This window comes from Squalius cephalus (assembly GCF_949319135.1).
Source record: "Squalius cephalus genome assembly, chromosome: 12".
NCBI lineage: Eukaryota > Metazoa > Chordata > Actinopteri > Cypriniformes > Leuciscidae > Squalius > Squalius cephalus.
The window spans coordinates 38,412,017-38,431,828 of record NC_137133.1 but is presented as its reverse complement, the minus strand read 5'-3'; the positions used below and the strand labels follow the sequence as shown (position 1 = coordinate 38,431,828).

General features: G+C 37.6%; 1 protein-coding gene across 4 annotated transcripts in view; it reads right to left on the bottom strand.

Moving 5' to 3' along the window:
- The window catches only part of LOC307168745 (MAM domain-containing glycosylphosphatidylinositol anchor protein 2), a 192,416-nt gene that overhangs the window by 14,569 nt on the left and 158,035 nt on the right, over positions 1 to 19,812 (bottom strand). For all 4 annotated transcript variants that reach the window (XM_079888980.1, XM_079888977.1, XM_079888978.1 and 1 more), the window contains exons 10-11: positions 13,706 to 13,854; positions 6,860 to 7,037 (exon numbers count right to left, since the gene is read on the bottom strand). In XM_079888980.1, the coding sequence (XP_079745106.1) occupies positions 6,860 to 7,037; positions 13,706 to 13,854 (327 nt within the window). The remainder of the gene's footprint in view (positions 1 to 6,859; positions 7,038 to 13,705; positions 13,855 to 19,812) is intronic.

The window sequence follows — 19,812 nt, the reverse complement described above, 5'->3', positions numbered from 1 at the left end:
GATTTTATTTTTGAAAGCATTCTCACTTTACAGCATTTTAACACAAGTGCCAGTGCTTCTCACAGTAGCTTTGCAGGAAGGTTTCTTCAAGCGTCTCGGAGACGTTCCCGCTGTTCTTCTGGATTTAGTCTGTCTCAGTTTCTTCTGTTTCTTCATGTAATCACAGACGGACTCGATGATGGAGAGATCAGATCACACCGGCTGTTGTCAGACTCCTTGTGCAGACACACATCTCACTGGATTATCACAATTAATGGCAAAAAGAATGTTTGGAAATGTAAACTGATATTTCCTACTGACACACTACAGCAAAAGATAGAAATAACTGACTTACAACTTTTTTTTGCGGGGGGGGGGGGGGGGGGGGGGGGGTGGAAGAGATATTAACAGTACTGTATATATATATAAAAAAAACCCTGTCTTTAAATATAAATATAAATACAAATATATATAACAGTGTTAAATGTAAATCTTCTGCTAATACATGCAATGAGCAGTTTCTCTTTCAGCTCGAACAGAATCTTCCTGATCAAGTCAGTTAAAGTTAGTTTAAAAAGTGAATTAAAAAGTGCCTGTAATAAAAGTTTGACCTGCATGACCCGATCACAATCAAATATGCATGTGAATGATTCACCGAAATACATAAATGCATTAAGACTGACGTTTTACCGTCTCATTATAAACTCTGAGAGCTTCACAAACATGTCATGCAACTTTCATGATCAAGAAATCACTTACAATCTCACATTTATTACTTGTGCATGTAAACGGAAGGAATGCAGTAATGGAAAGTTCAATAAATAATTCAGATTTTAAAGGAGGGAAGAGCTGTTTGAGCGGCTGACCCGGTAAAGACTACACCACAGTTTTATTGCTCAAAACAACAGATGAACAACCATAGTAAACCAGGTAAAGGTCGAAAGTAACTAACGGCTCTTGTTTCAATGAGTCTTTTCGCCAGTAAACACAATCTAGACTGTCATGAAGACACACGAGCGGCTCACGGATCGATTTCTGTCATGCTGAATAGATGCGGTGCATCAGCGTAACCGCAAAACTTTGTTAATGTGGAGTGATTCATGCCTGCTGAAATAATTGATTTTAATGCACTCGATTAAACACGCTAATCACAAATCATCTCAAAGCAAACGTGTCTGAAGAATATTGGAGAATATATATATATATGGCATCTGTTGCATGCTGTAAACAACCACAGACGATGATTGATCATTTTGAAAGCGCAAATATAAGAATTATTCAGCAAGAACCGGTGTATTCGAGCTGTGAGGTCTAATGTCCACTATAGCGTCTGCAGGAACATTGAGAACATAACACGCACATTTCATAACATTAAGCTTGCATATGTAGAAGAGCTGCACGATTAATAAGCTCAATCTGAATGTGTCATGAAGAGCTCAGTCTCGATTCAGCACCTAATCTTATTCCTAATGACAGCGATTCGACACACAGTTTCATTATTTCTGTCTTACAATAATTCAGATTATCACAGAAGTACTGGGGTAAAAGTTTATAGTTCTGATATAAACACTGATGTCTACGGTAGTGAACAAAATAGAGTAAATCACCTTTGAAAGCAACTTGACGCTTCAAATAAAGATTGTATAATTACATCGTTACACCAGTAGGTGGAGACAAGTGACTGTTAAAACATGTGTGAGTCATTGAATCATTCACTCAAGAGATTCACTCAAAAACACTGATTCATCCAGTAATGAAACAAGTGATGTGTTTATGAGTGAGTCATTGAATCATTCATTCAAGAGATTCGCTCAAAAACACTGATTCATCCAGTAATGAAACAAGTGATGTGTTTATGAGTGAGTCATTGAATCATTCACTCATGAGATTCGCTCAAAAACACTGATTCATCCAGTAATGAAACAAGTTAAGTGTTTATGAGTGAGTCACTGAATCATTCATTCAAGAGATTCGCTCAAAAACACTGATTCATCCAGTAATGAAACAAGTATTTATGATTGAGTCATTGAATAATTCACTCAAGAGATTCGTTCAAAAACACTGATTAATCCAGTAATGAAACAAGTGAAGTCTTTATGAGTGAGTCATTGAATCATTCACTCAAGAGATTCGCTCAAAAACACTGATTAATCCAGTAATGAAACAAGTGAAGTCTTTATGAGTGAGTCATTGAATCATTCACTCAAGAGATTCGCTCAAAAACACTGATTAATCCAGTAATGAAACAAGTGAAGTCTTTATGAGTGAGTCATTGAATCATTCACTCAAGAGATTCGCTCAAAAACACTTATTCATCCAGTAATGAAACAAGTGAAGTCTTTATGAGTGAGTCATTGAATCATTCACTCAAACCACTTGAAAAAAAAAAAAATCGCATTAATTTCAAATCATCTAGACTTTCATTATTAGAGTATTTAAAGCAAATGTATGTCCATTTGTTTATATGCAGACTACCTTTGAAAAGATTTTTTTTTTATTTTTTTTTATTAATAATTTTATTCATCAAGGATGCATTAAATTAATCAAAAGTGACGGTAAATATATTTATAATGTAATTTAAAATAAATGCTGTTCTTTTGAACTTTCTATTCATCAAAGAATCCTGAAAATTAAATATATTACGGTTTCCACAAACATATGACTGTTTTAGACACTGATAATAATAATCATAAATGTTTCTTGATCATCAGATCCTCATATTAGAGTGATTTCTGAAGGATCATGTGACACTGAAGACTGGAGTAATGATGCTGAACATTCAGCTTTGATCACAGGAATAAATTACACTTTACTATATATTCACATAGACAACAGATGATTTACATTATAATAATATTTCACTGTTTTTACTGTATTTTTGATCAAATAAATGTAGCCTTGCTGAGCAGAAGAGACTCTTTCAGAAACATTAACAATCAAAAACATTTTGAACTCAAACTTTTGAACAGTTGTGTAGAAATGGAAATGACTAAATGATTTGTCTGTAGTAAATTCTGTACATTGACAACAGATCAAAAACAACCTGGAATATTAATTTTACTGCTTAAATCCCTTTCCATCACTGTCTGGATAAGATTTAACGCAGTTTAACAATAATGTGTCGAAGAGCGGATCACAATAATCACTTTATATCGACAGATAAAAGCATCAAACACAAACGGACACAAACACGTCATGTTGAGGAGATCGATTTAGAAGAAAACGGGAATCATCCGAGACGAAGCTTTTCAGGAGATTTTTAGTGTCAGGGTGACATAAATATGAGCATTAGAGGATTAAAACCCATCAAACAGTATTCATCTGAACACTAGCGATGCCTCGAACAATCCACACGACAATAATAAATGCTGACAGTCGATTCACAGGGAGGATGAATCATTCTGAGAAATGCAGAATGAAGCATTTACTCTTGCGGCGACATTATCATATCATCATTCAGGAATAAAACAGATCTTTCCTGGAGTGGAGGGGCTCTTACGTCTTGCGCTTTTTCAATCCGTTTCAAGTTGAGAAATCAGAGCAAATTGAGACGCCACCTCCTCCTCCTCGTCTGTGTCATTGTGTTAGAGACAGAAAATGAGAGAAGAGGATCGTCGTCTCCATTATGAGACGCAGATTTCTAAAGCCTGTTTGCTGTTGAGAAAGAAATCTACACGTTCAGTTTTCTTAAGTACATCAGGATGTTAAAGAGGCCATTTTATCTTGATGGTGTTTTAGGCTCTACTAGAACAGGTTTTCCTGCTTGAATGTTGATTATTCTCCTCATATTCTCCATTGTTGCGGCTCCTCTCTTCCCAGTCTGTCAGTAACGCTCTGTTTACTTCCTGTCTCTATGAAGCCCCTCCTTCTGAAAACCACACTGTGCTCTGATTGGTCGGCTGGAGCAGTGTGTTGTGATTGGTCGAGCGCTTTGAGTGTGTTTGGGAAATGCCCCGCTCCTTATCATATCTGCCAGTTTCAACCACAGACTGTAAATAAATATGTTCGTAGTGTGCGCGTGACGTCACCCGTAGTGTTTCTGAAGAGCGTTTTCGAAGCTCAAAGTGGGCGGAGCCGGCCGTCGCCATCTTGGCAGCGTGACTCCCGGATAAACGTAAATGTGCAGCGAGGCGGATTAGCTGAGGTGACGTGATGCTAACAGACAGCAGACAAACGGCTAGTAGTGACATCAGCGGCAATCCACCTGTCACTCAAGTGGCCACGCCCTTAATTATGCACAACTTTAAGGCTTAATATCATTTAAACGGATGAGTTATAAAAATATTCCTCCCGTTCACAGTCGTCATGAAGGACAACATTAGCTATATAGACCAAAACCACTTTTTGTACCAGACTGTAAACATGTTTTATTCTGCTGTAAAGTTGGGCATTTTAACATGGGGCTCTATGGGATTGAGTCTCTTCTGCAGCCGGCCTCTAGTGGCCAGTGGATGAACTGCAGTTTAACTCTCTTCAGTGTTGGATTGAAGAGAGAGACCAGAAGGTTTCCGCTTGGTTTCAACACACTACTAACTAACTCAACCAGGCCCCGCCCCTTTATTCTGCGCATGAATTATTATAATGAGGAATGTTGTGACGTGTTCGTTCCCGGAAGAAACTCAAGACTACAATGGAGGCGTTTCAGGAGTTCAGAAACACTGACACTGATATAGAGAAGAACTCCTCTTGTCATCCTCAAACAGCAACATTACACACTAAAGAAAGATGAACATGGAGAAAAATCCCGTTTTACATTATATGGCTTCCCACAGTCACATAAAACACCCGTTTTAAAGCAGCATTTGATTATCGGCCAGTTTATAAACTCCCAGGCCAGACTAATCAGACGTAATGCAGAGAACAAAGTCACACAGACGTTATTTATCTCCGTTAAGCCTTAGTCGACCCCGCCAAACAATATCCCATCCGCTTTCATGTTTCAATATGTTTAATAGATTAAAGATTAACAAGTAACCTCATTTCAGACCTTCTTGAGTCGGTCATGCAACAAAAGCAAATGCTGAAAGCACACAGGCACTTCATTAAACTCTGGCCTCGATGCCGCGGACGAGACGTGCTTTATTTAGGAGAGATAATAACATGTAGGTTTCATAACTCAGCTGTATCAATGCAAACGGCTGTGAACGGCATACATCATAATTCTCTCATGCATTGAAAATAACTTAGTTTAGGATTTACTTTGAAATGTTTTCACTCAGAAAATACTAGTAAATTTCACAAATGATTGCAAAGAAACAACAATTAATATTGAATTAAATGTAAAAAATTTGAAGTGGAAAAGCTGAAAACGTGCTCCAATAATCTTTATTTACAACTCAGAACATTATAGTACTTGTAGTAGTTCAGCGAAATACTGAAATGAATTATTTGCTTTTGCATCATCCAAAATTTTTCTTTTTGTTCTGGATTGATGTTCACGAGCGTCAGATGAATTATTAACCAGCAGCCGACACGTAAAACACAATCAAACTGAAACTCCAAACGAGCAGATCGCAAACACTGATCTCTCATCAGCTGATCACTTCCAGCACGAAACTAATGATCTCAACCTTATTTCAGAACATTTAAACCTTCTTTTTTTAACGTAAACACTACTTTTATTAATCAAGGTCACATTAAATTGACCAAAAGTGACAGTAAAGACATTAATAATGTTACAAAAGATTATATTTCATATAAATGCTGTTCTTTTGAACTTTCCATTTATCAAAGAATCCTGAAAAATAAATAAAATGTATCAAATATGTGAAAATATTCAACATTCTAAAGCATCAAATCCTCATATTAGAGTGATTTCTGAAGGATCATGTGACACTGAAGACTGGAGTAATGATGCTGAAAATTCAGCTTTGATCACAGGAATAAATTACACTTTACTGTATATTCACATAGACAACAGCTGATTTACATTGGAATAATATTTCACAATTTTTACTGTATTTTGATCAAATAAATAGCTCATGAACTCAGCTACACTAAAGAATCTGGGGTTATGTTTTCAGTGTTTGGGTAGTTTTCATGTTATTGAGTTATTCATTGCGGGCTTTTTTGCGACCTCTTCAAGAGAGAGTTTAGAAAAGTTTAGAGAATTTAAGTTAATCCGTAAACACTAATTCATGTATGAAGTAAAAAAAAAAAAAAAAGCTAGTGCTATATTAAAAACTGAATCAACCCAGTATGATGGGTTAAATCAACCCAATGAATAAACAACCCAATTTGCTGGGTAAAATTAACCCAACATGTGTTCTGTCCAAGCAGCAACCTCTCTCGTGAATCAACACTGAAGTGAGTTAAACTGCAGTTCCTCCACTGGCCACTAGAGGCCGGCTGCAGAAGAGACTCAATCCCATAGAGCCCCATGTTAAAATGCCCAACTTTACAGCAGAATAAAACATGTTTACAGTCTGGTGCAAAAAGTGGTTTTGGTCTATATTGCTAATGTTGTCCTTCATGACGACTGTGAGCGGGGTGAATATATTTATAACTCATCCATTTCAATTATATTAAGCCTTAAAGTTGTGCATAATTAAGGGCGTGGCCACTTGAGTGACAGGTTGATTGCCGCTGATGTCACTACTAGCCGTTTGTCTGCTGTGTGTTAGCATCACGTCACCTCAGCTAATCCGCCTCGCTGCACATTTACGTTTATCTGGGAGTGACACTGCCAAGATGGCGACAGCCGGCTCCGCCCACTTTGGGCTTCGAAAACGCTCTTCAGAAACACTACGGGTGACGTCACGCACACTACGAACATATTTATTTACAGTCTGTGGTTCTGTCCTATATTTACCCAGCCCTTGTGTTGAAAACAACCCAAATTGTGTTGTGTTTAACCCAGTGGTTTTCATGCGTGACGTACCGCTGTACGTGACGATCCTGGTGGTTGAATCTCCCTCTCCGAAGCGTGTGATCGGCGTGAGTCGGACCACGTAAGCCTCGGGTCGGATGAGCTCCGTCAGGTTGTGTGTGATCAGTTCTCCCTTCTGGATGTTTCCCTCCACGGGAATCTCCTGCTCCCACCAGCGCTGCTGCCCCGTCTGAGGGAGAAATCAGGGAAAATACATCCTGTGAGAATGTTAAAGAGGCCATTTTATCTTTATGTTGTATGTTAGAACAGGTTTTCCTGCTTGGATGTTGATTATTCTCCTCATATTCTCCATTGTTGCGGCTCCTCTCTTCCCAGTCTGTCAGTAACGCTCTGTTTACTTCCTGTCTCTATGAAGCCCCTCCTCCTGAAAAGCACACTGTGCTCTGATTGGTCGGCTGGAGCAGTGTGTTGTGATTGGTCGAGCGCTTCGAGTGTGTTTGGGAAATGCCCCGCCCCTTCCCATAACCGCCAGTTTAACACACTACTAACTAACTCAACCAGGCCCCGCCCCTTTATTCTGCGCATTAATTATTATAATGAGGAATATTGTGACGTGTTCGTTCCCGGGAGAAACTCAAGACTACAATGGAGGCGTTTCAGGAGTTCAGAAACACTGACACTGATATAGAGAACAACTCCCTTTTTCATCCTCAAACAGCAACATTACACACTAAAGAAAGATGAACATGGACAAAATCCATGAACAATACAATAAAGTGGAAACACGTTCAACATGAGACACACATTCACACTGCAGATAAATACAGATTCAATCTGCTTCAGTTCACACACTCACATTCACTTCCTTAAAGGAATAGTTCACCAAAACGATCAGTCTATCATCATTAACTTTCTTCTGTGGAACATAAAAAAGATATTTTGAGAAGTGTGTGTGTTTTTTTTGTCCATACAATGAAAGTCAATGGGGTCCAAATCTTGTTTGGTCAAAATATGTTCTTTTGATAACACTTTACATTATTTTTTAACAATAGTTATAACTACTTCTACAGTTCAGAACCATTACTGATACATTATTAAAATCAAAAGTTGTATCTGTTATTATTTAATGGACTTGAACTAATATAAACAGATGTATTTTTATTAACTAACATTTAACATTTAAGATTAATAAATCCTAAAACAAATGTAATGCTCAGTGACTGTTAACGCATTTACTAACATTACTTATGCCACCATATTTAAAGTTTAGTGCAAGTTTTAGTCATTTTGTTCACTTGAGTTATTTGAGCACTGCAGGTTAAACTAAACCAACACGAGAAATGTTGATTGACTTTTTTCTTTTTTTATGTTAATTTTATTTCAAGCAATTACATTTTTTTTAAGGTTTTTGTTTTAATTTTAATTTTAGTGAACAATAATATCCCAGCTGGATAACACGTTCCCATCCGTCCGCTAGAAACATTAGTTTTACTGCAATAAATCTGCAAAGAAAACGCTGGAAAACTCCCAGTGGTTTGTGCAGAAACTGATATCATTAGGCCTTTAATTAAAGGGTTAGTTCACCCAGAGATGTAAACTCTGTCAGTAATTACTCTCCCTCGTGTTGTTCAACCCCGCCAGACTCTCGCTCGTCTTCAGAACACAAATGAAGATATTTTTGATTAAATCTGAGAGCTGTCTCACTCCTCCATAGGCTTCTCTGTTATTGAAACTTGCCGGCCCAGAAAGTTAGTAAAGACATCGTTAGAATAGTCCAAGTGACTACAGCGGCTCGACCTTACATTTATCAAGCGACGAGAATACTTTTAGTGCGCAAAACAAACAAAAATAACGACTTTATTCAACTCTTCATGTTCTTCTGTGTGTCTCTAGTGTAACAGCGCAGCGCTTCTGGGTTATACGTCAGAACGGAGGATCACTATTGGCCAGCATCACTCACATGACCAGTGTTGACCAATAGTGAGCCTCCGTTCTGACGTACAACCCAGAAGCGCTGCGCTGTTACACTACGTGAACGAAAGTCTTACAGGGTTTCGAACAACATGAGGGAGAGTAATTTTACAGCCTGACATTTTGGGCAGGTTCGTTTAACACATTATTAGCCCGTTTTCCTTAAAACGACCTGCTGTGACTTGGTCAGCTGACCTCGAACTGCCAAATCGAATGAGTTGAATGAAATCAATTAATAAAAAAAAAAATGAAAAAACAAAAACATTTTTTTTATTAAATTAAAAAATAAAATCACAAAGACGAGAAAAAGAAAGCAAAAAAAAAAAAAATAAATAAATAAAATAAAATTACTCATGAAGACATGAGTAAAAATAGCAAAATAAAATAAAATACGTAAATACAAAAATAAAATAAAATAAAATAAAATTACTCATGAAGACATGAGTAAAAATTGCTAAATAAAATTAAATACATTTGTAAATAAATACAAAAATAAAATAAAATAAAATTACTCATGAAGACATGAGTAAAAATTGCTAAATAATATTAAATACATAAGTAAATAAGTAAAAATAATAATAAAATTACTCACAAAGACATGAGTAAAAATAGCGAAATAAAATAAAATACATTTGTAAATAAATACAAAAATAAAATAAAATAAAATTACTCATGAAGACATGAGTAAAAATAGCAAAATAAAATAAAATACGTAAATACAAAAATAAAATAAAATAAAATAAAATTACTCACAAAGACATGAGTAAAAATTGCTAAATAAAATTAAATACATAAGTAAATAAGGAAAAATAATAATAAAATTACTCACAAAGACATGAGTAAAAATAGCAAAATAAAATCAAATACATTTGTAAATAAATACAAAAATAAAATAAAATACAATTACTCATGAAGACATGAGTAAAAATTGCAAAATAAAATAAAATACGTAAATACAAAAATAAAATAAAATAAAATAACTCACAAAGACATGAGTAAAAATTGCAAAATAATATTAAATACATAAGTAAATAAGTAAAAATAATAATAAAATTACTCACAAAGACATGAGTAAACCTCGAACTGCCAAATCGCTCTGAAAATGAAAGACCTCCAGCTCACTTTGACACAGCAAACACACCTTCGGTTCTCACACTCGTCTTCGTAACATGAATTCTCACACACTTCATGTAACCTCAGAAGCAGAGAGAGTTCTCGAGGTCTGATCAAAGACGGAGAACGCCAGAGAGATGTGGAAGAAGTCAAAGAGCCGGATCTCCAGTGGGAGTGTCGATCATGAGATTCAGACAGGAGGACGAGAGAGGAGAAGACACGAGGCCAGAATGAAACTATACAAATAATAAAATTAAAATAATAAAATAATGATATGAAATGATAAAATAAAAAAATGAAAAATGAAATCACAAAGACATGAGAATAGAAAGCAAAATAAAAATAAGTCAATAAAATTAGTAATGAAGACATGAGTAAAGCAACAAAAAAAATAAACAACAAAAATAAAAATAGGAAAAAATAAATATAAAATACCATTCCCCCCCCCCCCCCCCACACCAAAAAAAAAAAAATCACAAAGACACAAATAAAAATAGGAAAATACTTTAAATAAATAATAAAAAAATTATATATGCATGCATTTAGGATCCTCTGGGAATAGTACAGTACAGGGCACCATTGGCAGTTATTATATGATGAAAACATGAGTAAAGAATGCAAAATAAATAAATAGATAAATAATTTAGTAGGCGATACTGACCTAAAAGCCATAGATGCATACACTGAAGATGCACTGGCATTAGTTCACTATAGAGCAACACTGGCATATTTAATATTCCAGCACACAATCCCTGAGACCTGCTACTCGTGATCTCACATGATGGGATGAAGCATGAAGAGCTCGTCCTCCATTCTGAAGCGGTGAAACCCAGAGTCACAGTGAGGAGATACAAACAGCAGATCCGGGGCCCGGGGACGACACTTATTTACCCAGAAACCCTCGCTTTCCTGCTTCTCATCCACTCACGTACCGTAGAAACATCAGGATTAATGTGATCCGTGTGAACAGAGAGACCGGAAGAGGACTGGAGGAAAGAGGGAAGAGGGAAGAGGGAAGAGGACTGGAAGAAATAGGGAAGAGGAAAGAGGGAAGAGGAAAGAGGATTGGAGGAAAGAGGGAAGAGGGAAGAGGACTGGAGAAAAGAGGAAAGAGGGAAGAGGGAAGAGGGAAGAGGAAAGAGGGAAGAGGAAAGAGGACTGGAGGGAAGAGGGAAGAGGGAAGAGGAAAGAGGGAAGAGGGAAGAGGAAAGAGGAAAGAGGAAAGAGGGAAGAGGAAAGAGGAAAGAGGAAAGAGGGAAGAGGGAAGAGGAAAGAGTGAACAGGGAAGAGGGAAGAGGAAAGAGGGAAGAGGACTGGAGGAAAGAGGAAAGAGGGAAGAGGAAAGAGGGAAGAGGAAAGATGGAAGAGGACTGGAGGGAAGAGGGAAGAGGAAAGAGGGAAGAGGACTGGAGGGAAGAGGGAAGAGGGAAGAGGAAAGAGGGAAGAGGGAAGAGGAAAGAGGGAAGAGGAAAGAGGGAAGAGGAAAGAGTGAACAGGGAAGAGGGAAGAGGGAAGAGGGATGAGGAAAGAGGACTGGAGGAAAGCGGGAAGAGGGAAGAGGAAAGAGGACTGGAGGAAAGAGGAAAGAGGGAAGAGGAATGAGGGAAGAGGAAAGAGTGAATAGGGAAGAGGACTGGAGGGAAGAGGAAAGAGGAAAGAGGGAAGAGCGAAGAGGAAAGAGGACTGGAGGAAAGAGGGAAGAGGGAAGAGGGAAGAGGAAAGAGGAAAGAGGGAAGAGGACTGGAGGAAAGAGGGAAGAGGGAAGAGGAAAGAGGACTGGAGGAAAGAGTGAAGAGGGAAGAGGGAAGGGGAAAGAGGGAAGAGGAAAGAGGGAAGAGGGAAGAGGGAAGGGGAAAGAGGGAAGAGGGAAGAGGAAAGAGGACTGGAGGGAAGAAGAAAGAGGGAAGAGGAAAGAGGGAAGAGGACTGGAGGGAAGAAGAAAGAGGGAAGAGGAAAGAGGGAAGAGAACTGGAGGGAAGAAGAAAGAGGGAAGAGGAAAGAGGGAAGAGGGAAGAGGACTGGAGGAAAGAGGGAAGAGGGAAGAGGGAAGAGGGAAGGGGAAAGAGGGAAGAGGGAAGAGGAAAGAGGACTGGAGGAAAGAGGGAAGAGGGAAGAGGGAAGGGGAAAGAGGGAAGAGGAAAGAGGACTGGAGGAAAGAGGAAAGAGGGAAGAGGGAAGAGGACTGGAGGGAAGAAGAAAGAGGGAAGAGGAAAGAGGGAAGAGGGAAGAGGACTGGAGGAAAGAGGGAAGAGGAAAGAGGACTGGAGGAAAGAGGGAAGAGGAAAGAGGGAAGAGGGAAGAGGACTGGAGGAAAGAGGGAAGAGGGAAGAGGAAAGAGGACTGGAGGAAAGAGGGAAGAGGAAAGAGGACTGGAGGGAAGAGGAAAGAGGGAAGAGGGAAGAGGAAAGAGGACTGGAGGGAAGAGGAAAGAGGGAAGAGGACTGGAGGGAAGAGGAAAGAGGGAAGAGGACTGGAGGGAAGAGGAAAGAGGGAAGAGGGAAGAGGAAAGAGGGAAGAGGGAAGAGGACTGGAGGGAAGAGGAAAGAGGAAAGAGGGAAGAGGAAAGAGGGAAGAAGGAAGAGGACTGGAGGAAAGAGGGAAGAGGGAAGAGGGAAGAAGGAAGAGGGAAGAGGGAAGAGGGAAGAAGGAAGAGGGAAGAGGAAAGAGGAAAGAGGAAAGAGGGAAGAGGACTGGAGGAAAGAGGGAAGAGGGAAGAAGGAAGAGGGAAGAGGGAAGAGGGAAGAGGACTGGAGGGAAGAGGAAAGAGGGAAGAGGGAAGAGGAAAGAGGACTGGAGGGAAGAGGGAAGAGGAAAGAGGGAAGAGGACTGGAGGGAAGAGGAAAGAGGGAAGAGGGAAGAGGAAAGAGGGAAGAGGAAAGAGGACTGGAGGGAAGAGGAAAGAGGAAAGAGGGAAGAGGAAAGAGGGAAGAAGGAAGAGGACTGGAGGAAAGAGGGAAGAGGGAAGAGGGAAGAAGGAAGAGGGAAGAGGGAAGAGGGAAGAAGGAAGAGGGAAGAAGGAAGAGGGAAGAGGGAAGAGGGAAGAGGGAAGAAGGAAGAGGGAAGAAGGAAGAGGGAAGAGGGAAGAGGACTGGAGGAAAGATTTCTGTGCGTTTCCTTACAGCCAGAAACATGCTTTCTGATCATGTAAATTAAAAAATAATGTAATGATAATGTAAATTAAAAATAACAATGATAATGTAAATTAAAAAATAATGTAATGATAATGTAAATTAAAAATAATGTAATGATAATGTAAATTAAAAATAACAATGATAATGTAAATTAAAAAATAATGTAATGATAATGTAAATTAAAAATAATGTAATGATAATGTAAATTAAAAATAATGTAATGATAATGTAAATGAAAAATGAATAAATATAAACTAGTTGGCAAGTTTAACTAGATGTACTAAAATAACTACAACTAAAATAAAATGTATAAAAACTATCAGTGTTATTTTGGTATTTTGAATTTGATTCTTAGTTTTCATGTTAATTTTAGTTTAATGTTTTAGTAATTGTATTATGTTTTTGTCATTTCATTAGGTTTTTTATATATTGCTATTTAAGTTTAATGTACGGTGTTGTCTAGAGTGTGTGTTGCTGTCTGTAAGTGTGAAAAACACCATGAAGTGGGTCAACGGTGTGTGTTTTTGCTCTTTCCCAGTGAATGACCCATTTAGTTGACAGATTTAGTGAACATTAAAACAAATCAACAATACTATTATTCATCCAGTAGATCACATTTCATAAGAACACATGAAGTACAGTAAACCAGGGACAGCGAATCATAACTCATGCTCACACTGACCTGCCGTATGCCCAGGCGATAGGCCATGATCCGGTCCACAGCGCCGGGGTTCATCTGAGTCCACTGGAGCTTGTATCCGTAAACCCGAGGCCGGTTCTGCCACAGCGGGCTGTACGTGTCGTAGTAGAACTCCGGAGCGAACGCTTTCCCTGCGCAGAATACACGGACATCACAGGATTTAGCAGGAGTTCAGTGGGAAAATGTGGATCAAATATCACTTTACATTTCCAAACTTCCTTTATGCCATTAATTGTGATTATCCAGAGAGATGTGTCGTGTGTATGCATGAGAAAACTCGAGTATATTACATGATGAAAATATTGATCATATTTATTTTATGGATTTATTAATGGGTGTGATGTCACATTAGAAATATGAAAAATTTTTTTTATCTAATTATGTTATTTATTTGTTTATTTATTTACTTGTTTATTTAATTTATTTGTATGTGTGATATATATGATATATTTCTATTATATATATATATATATACATTGGGTTTTATATATATTGTAGTCAACATTTGAAGTGGATCAAAACCTTTTATCAAAGTTATACATACATTTTGAACAATACCACTTCTTGTCTTAGGACACCTTTGATGACCTTTTTTGATCCACTTCAAATGTTGACTACTGTATATATACATATATACATGCATACATATACATATAAATATGATAAATAATTTTTAGATTTTTTTTTTTTATAATTAAAATAAATAAGTAAATAAATATAATAATAAAACTATAAATGTGGTAAAATGTATTTTAAAATTAGGTAACATTAATATAAATATATAAAATGTAAATACATTTCTAGATAAAATGAAATAAATGACCTAAAAAGCATATACAGAAGCATAGATGAAGGATCCACTAGTTGCTGATGCTGTGTGTGACGCCGCTGACCAATAGAAACGCTTCATTTACATACAGAAGTCTTAAAGGTACAGTGTCATGGGTCACTGAGTCAGAGAGCAGGACATGATGCAGTGCAAGTGTGTTTCACATTCTCAACAAGCCCAGTAGCGGACAATATAGAAAAAGCATATATTATTATATAATAAAAGTCATAATAGAATAGAATAGAATAGAATAGAATAGAATAGATTAGAATAGAATAGAATAGAATAGAAAAGAATAGAATATTAAAAAGAATGAGAAAAAAAATCACAACCCATTTGACTTTAGTATTGTGATGTATTTGAGTAAAACTTGACATTCAACAAGAAAACTTTAGGGTTGACTTGAATTTCTTTCCATGATGAATTATTTAGATGAAAGTGTCTATGAATATATGATGTATATGATAGCCTGGAAATCCAGACCTAAATCTGAAAGATTAATGGTCTGGCGTCGACTAATGAAACTCGGCCAGCTCGAGGGGCGGCACCAAGCATGCGTTACAAATACTCACTGCACGCCATTGGATAACACCACGACCAATCACAACAAGTTATCGCTTAGCCACCAGCGGAGCTAACTGGTAGATTAGACTCTCGCCGTATCCGGTCGGCAAAACAGCAAAAACGGCCTTCTTGGAAAGGAACGATTCGAGCGGCGTCTTCCTCTTCCTGTTTTAGATAAAAAGCCGAGTCTAACTCGCTCATTGTAGCGGCCAAAGCCGTTTCACACAACTGGTGTTCATCCATAGCCATCTTACAATGTTTACTAATGACTTGGACGTCACAGCGCTGTCGTCATCTTTAGCTCCGCCTATATCAGATAACCCGCTGTGATTGGTGCAGCTCAGATCGAGGGGCATATTTAATGAGCATCATTACTCGACGCCAGAGTAACTCGCTGAGCAAATTCAACTTGTGCTCTCGCGAGAACTCTGGATTACCAGGGTAATGTACATGCATGAATAAGAGGGATTGATGACGTCAACTTTATTTGCTTTAACTTTAAAGTTTACCGAAAGGCAAATGCACTGAACTAAACATATCATACAAAATATATATTTTACCATATAATCTGGACTTTAAAAGGGCTATGAAATCAAACACGAGTTCCCGTTTCCATGCAACGCAATGTTCAATTTCAAACCAGTTTTGACCAGATGAAGCTCTGAGTGTTAAGCTCTGGAATGAGACCCTGCAGTGGCACTGAGAGAGAGCCGGCTCTGATGTTGAACACGAGCTCCTGATTTCAGCAGGTCTGCACTGATGAAGACGCTGGGGAACCAGAAGATGCTGATCTCTGCAAGCACTCGCTGGGGTTTGTGTCAGACGAGACTTATTACACGAGCCGAGACTCTCTTAATGAAGCGCAGAGTCACAACAACTTCAACAACAGCAGGAGGAAGACCGGGAAAACCGGGAAAACCCTGCGGCCCTGCTGCAAATCCAGTGATTTCAGCTTGAGGAAACACACATCGATCACACTCTTCCAGAAGATGATGAAGATTGCAGAGGTTTTACTGTTAAAAAAGTAAAAATGTTCTCGCACAACAACTCAGTTTCAAATTCAATAATTACTGATTTGTTTTTCCGCAAACCTGTAAGCATTTGCAAATATTGAGGATTGTGGGTAATAGCTTAGGAATCAGGATTTAAAAAATAAATAAATAAATAAATATTATGAATACATAAATAAATATACATCAATTAAATTATATAAAAAATATATTATGAATGAAAAAATAAATAAATAATTAAATAAATAAAATGTTATTATAAATTAATAAATATATAAAAAATTAATGATAAATTAATTAGTTAATTAATACATTCTATTGTGAATAAATGAATGAATAAAAATAAAATTTAATTATAAATGAATGACATTACATTTACATTATAAGTAATTAAATAATAAATGAAAATAAATTCTACTATGAATGAATGAATAAATAAGTAAATAAATAAATACATACACACATGAATTAAATTATAAATAAATACAATTTTAATTCTATTATGAATAAATAATATTATTAATGAACACATAAATAAATAATGATAAAAAAAGAAAATCAATTCCATTATGAATAATGAATACAAATAAAATAAAATTTTAAATGAATAATACATTTTCATTAAAAATAAATTATCTAAAAATGAATTATCTAAAATTAAATAAATTATCTTATGAATGAAAGATGAATAAATAAATGTTATCATGAATATATGAATACAAATAAAGTATAATTATAAATTAATAACAATATATGAAAATGATAAATAGATAATTACTATAAATGATATATATATATATATATATATATATATATATAAACTTGTCCTGCACTGAATCTCATCTTTGGTAACTATGCAGACTGTCATTTCAGTGTTCACTTCAAACTGATGAAATGCCCAATCCCAAATGTCTAAATGACCCTGAGGAGCAGATCTTTAAGCAGAATAAAGCACATCAACACATTTCATCTGTTCAAACATGGCAGAAGCTTCTAACCTGACAAACTTTCTGAAGAGGGTCGCAGCAAATAACATGTTATTGTTCCAGCAGCTTTACAGGATCAGTGCTCAATTTTTGAGTAAAGCCTCGGAGAGAAAATTGGCCACTCTAAACCCTGTCCGGGTGAATCACGGGCCACTTTCGGCTCGGAAAACAAACTCTATTATATCAGCTCTGCTCTCCAGGCCTGCGGGAATAAAGCTGGAGGGTTCGGAGATTCGACAGGGATCTCGACTTCAAACGCACTATTCCAGTCTCAAAGCGCTCAGAAGAGGGAAAGATTACACCAGGACGGCTTGTTTACACTGTTACCAAACTCACAAGTCTATCACCCGTCCGTGTGTGTGTGTGTCGCTTTAAAAGCTGTAGAACAGTAGATCAGCTAATACTCAGTCTAATGAAGACCCAGAAAGCGGGATTCTTTATTAAACTCATAAAAGACTAAAGCATTATGGGAATACTGGATTCTGAACCACAAAGAAATGCCACAATCAAGAGCTTGAAGCAGATTTGAGGGAGAAACTCCTCATATGTGTCGCTCACAAGTATAAGGAGCTTTCCTTGCCATTAATGCTGGATAACACGCTTACGTCTCCTTTCATTAATGATAATGGCTAGAGTGGTGGCCGGACGTATGTAAACCTACCAACATCCGCTGGAATATTACTGTAATGACTTATAGCGAGAGGAAAAATATGACGTTTCAGTCGCATAACTTCGGTTAATGGAAACGCCGTCATTTCGCAATATTTATCAGTATTTAGAAAATATCGCAAAAGATCTGAAATGGAAACGCCATTTGTTACCAAACTCACAAGATCCATCAGAGTCGCCACTGTCATCTGTCGAACAGCAGATCATCTCTCAGCTAATACTCAGTCTTATTAAGACCCAGAGAGCAGGATTAGTGTGAGAGAGAGAGAGGGATGAAAAGCCGGAAGGAAAGATGGATGGCGTATCTCAGATCAGCATATATCATGATCTCTCGTGCTGAAAGCTCTATTGACTTATTGTCATACAATCTCAGCGTGAACATTAACTAGCGGATGTTGCTCATTATCAGTAATTCACCTTAAAATGGAAACGACTCGAGTGGAAAATTAAAGCCAGCGCAATAAAACAAAACCTAACAAAGCAAAGCCGACGAGCATTTCCACACAAAACTCCCCGTCTGGATGTTTATTCTTCGGATGAATCCGCTTGTTTCGTGACATCATCGACCATTTTTGGAGTGAAATAAAGCAATACATCACGTGGTGCAAATACAGTGAACATGTAAATTCTGTCATCATTTACTCATCCTAGTGTCAGTCCAAAACTCAAAAGAAGAATGTTACAGTGCAAAAAAAATAAATAAAAAAGAAATTGGACCCTACTGACTTTCGTTATATGCCCAAAAAAAGTTCTCAATTTTTTTTCATTTTAATCCTGTTCTCAGGATGAAAAAAAAAAATAAAAAAATTCCATCCATTTATCTACCCGTCTTCTGTCTATCCATCCATATGTAGTGAAATATGAGTATTAAATAAATAAAACATTATTTTATCGCGTTTCCAGTAAAAGTGTCTATTCTGACAGCGTTACACACGAGAGCGGTTCGCTCGGATCTACAGAGGAAATGAATGGTTTCTGATGTTTGTCGCAGCGAGAACAAACCCAGACCCATTACACCTGCAGAGATCCCTCTGGGAGGATCCCGGTCCAGATCCCAGGCTAAGCAGGAGCTGGAGCGCCGGTCTCTCAGGAGCAGATGGAAGAACTGGCAGAGCGCTGAGGGAGAGACGATGTCTGAGCGATTGGCACATTAGGCATGAGAGCGAGTGAGTAAAGCACACACCCGCGGGGCTGGAGAGGTCTGACACACACACACACACACACACACACACACACACACACACACACACACACACACACACATCTACAGTAAACACAGCAGTGAAAAGACTCATGTTGTGTCGGGTCTGAGGGACAACAGCCAATTGACCGGCTCCTCAAACAGCCTTGATCCTTCCGGATATCAGACATCAGTCCTCATCCCATCACACGCTCCCGACAACACCCCATGATCCAGCTCTGGGTTTAAAGGGGTCATGAACTGAGAATTCAAATTTTACTTGATCTTTTGACAGCCAAGAGTTTGTTATACTATAAAAATATCCTGTAAGTTTCAAAACTAAAAACTTCCTTGTTATTCCAAAAACAGCTTTTATTGAAACCAAGGCCAGAAAACGACAGGATCTCAAAAGTGGTGAAGAAGAACATCAACGCCTACGTCTACATGACCGCGTCTTTGGTGCCGCCCACTGGAGCGTTAGTGAATAATGACATGAGAACGAGAAAAGATCGACACAGGATCAATACCATTACCTTCCAAATCATCCTAATGCTAGGAAAGTGGGGTTTTTTTCAACAGTGTGAATGTCTCAGTTGTGCTTTATTAGTTAGTATTCGGTGCATTTCACGGTGGATTATTTGGTAAATCAGTCGCAATTTCGGTGCATGCTTTGCAAACAGACTTTTACAATATGTATCTGCCAACAACGCCACAAACATGTTCGTAGTCATGTTTATTCTAATGCCTGATCTGTGATCAGTGATTTCTGATGTGTAATTATTCAAGTTCAGACAGATTTTCTTTCTCTCAAAATCGTTGAATACTGTTTATGCATCAGTAAATCAAGCCAG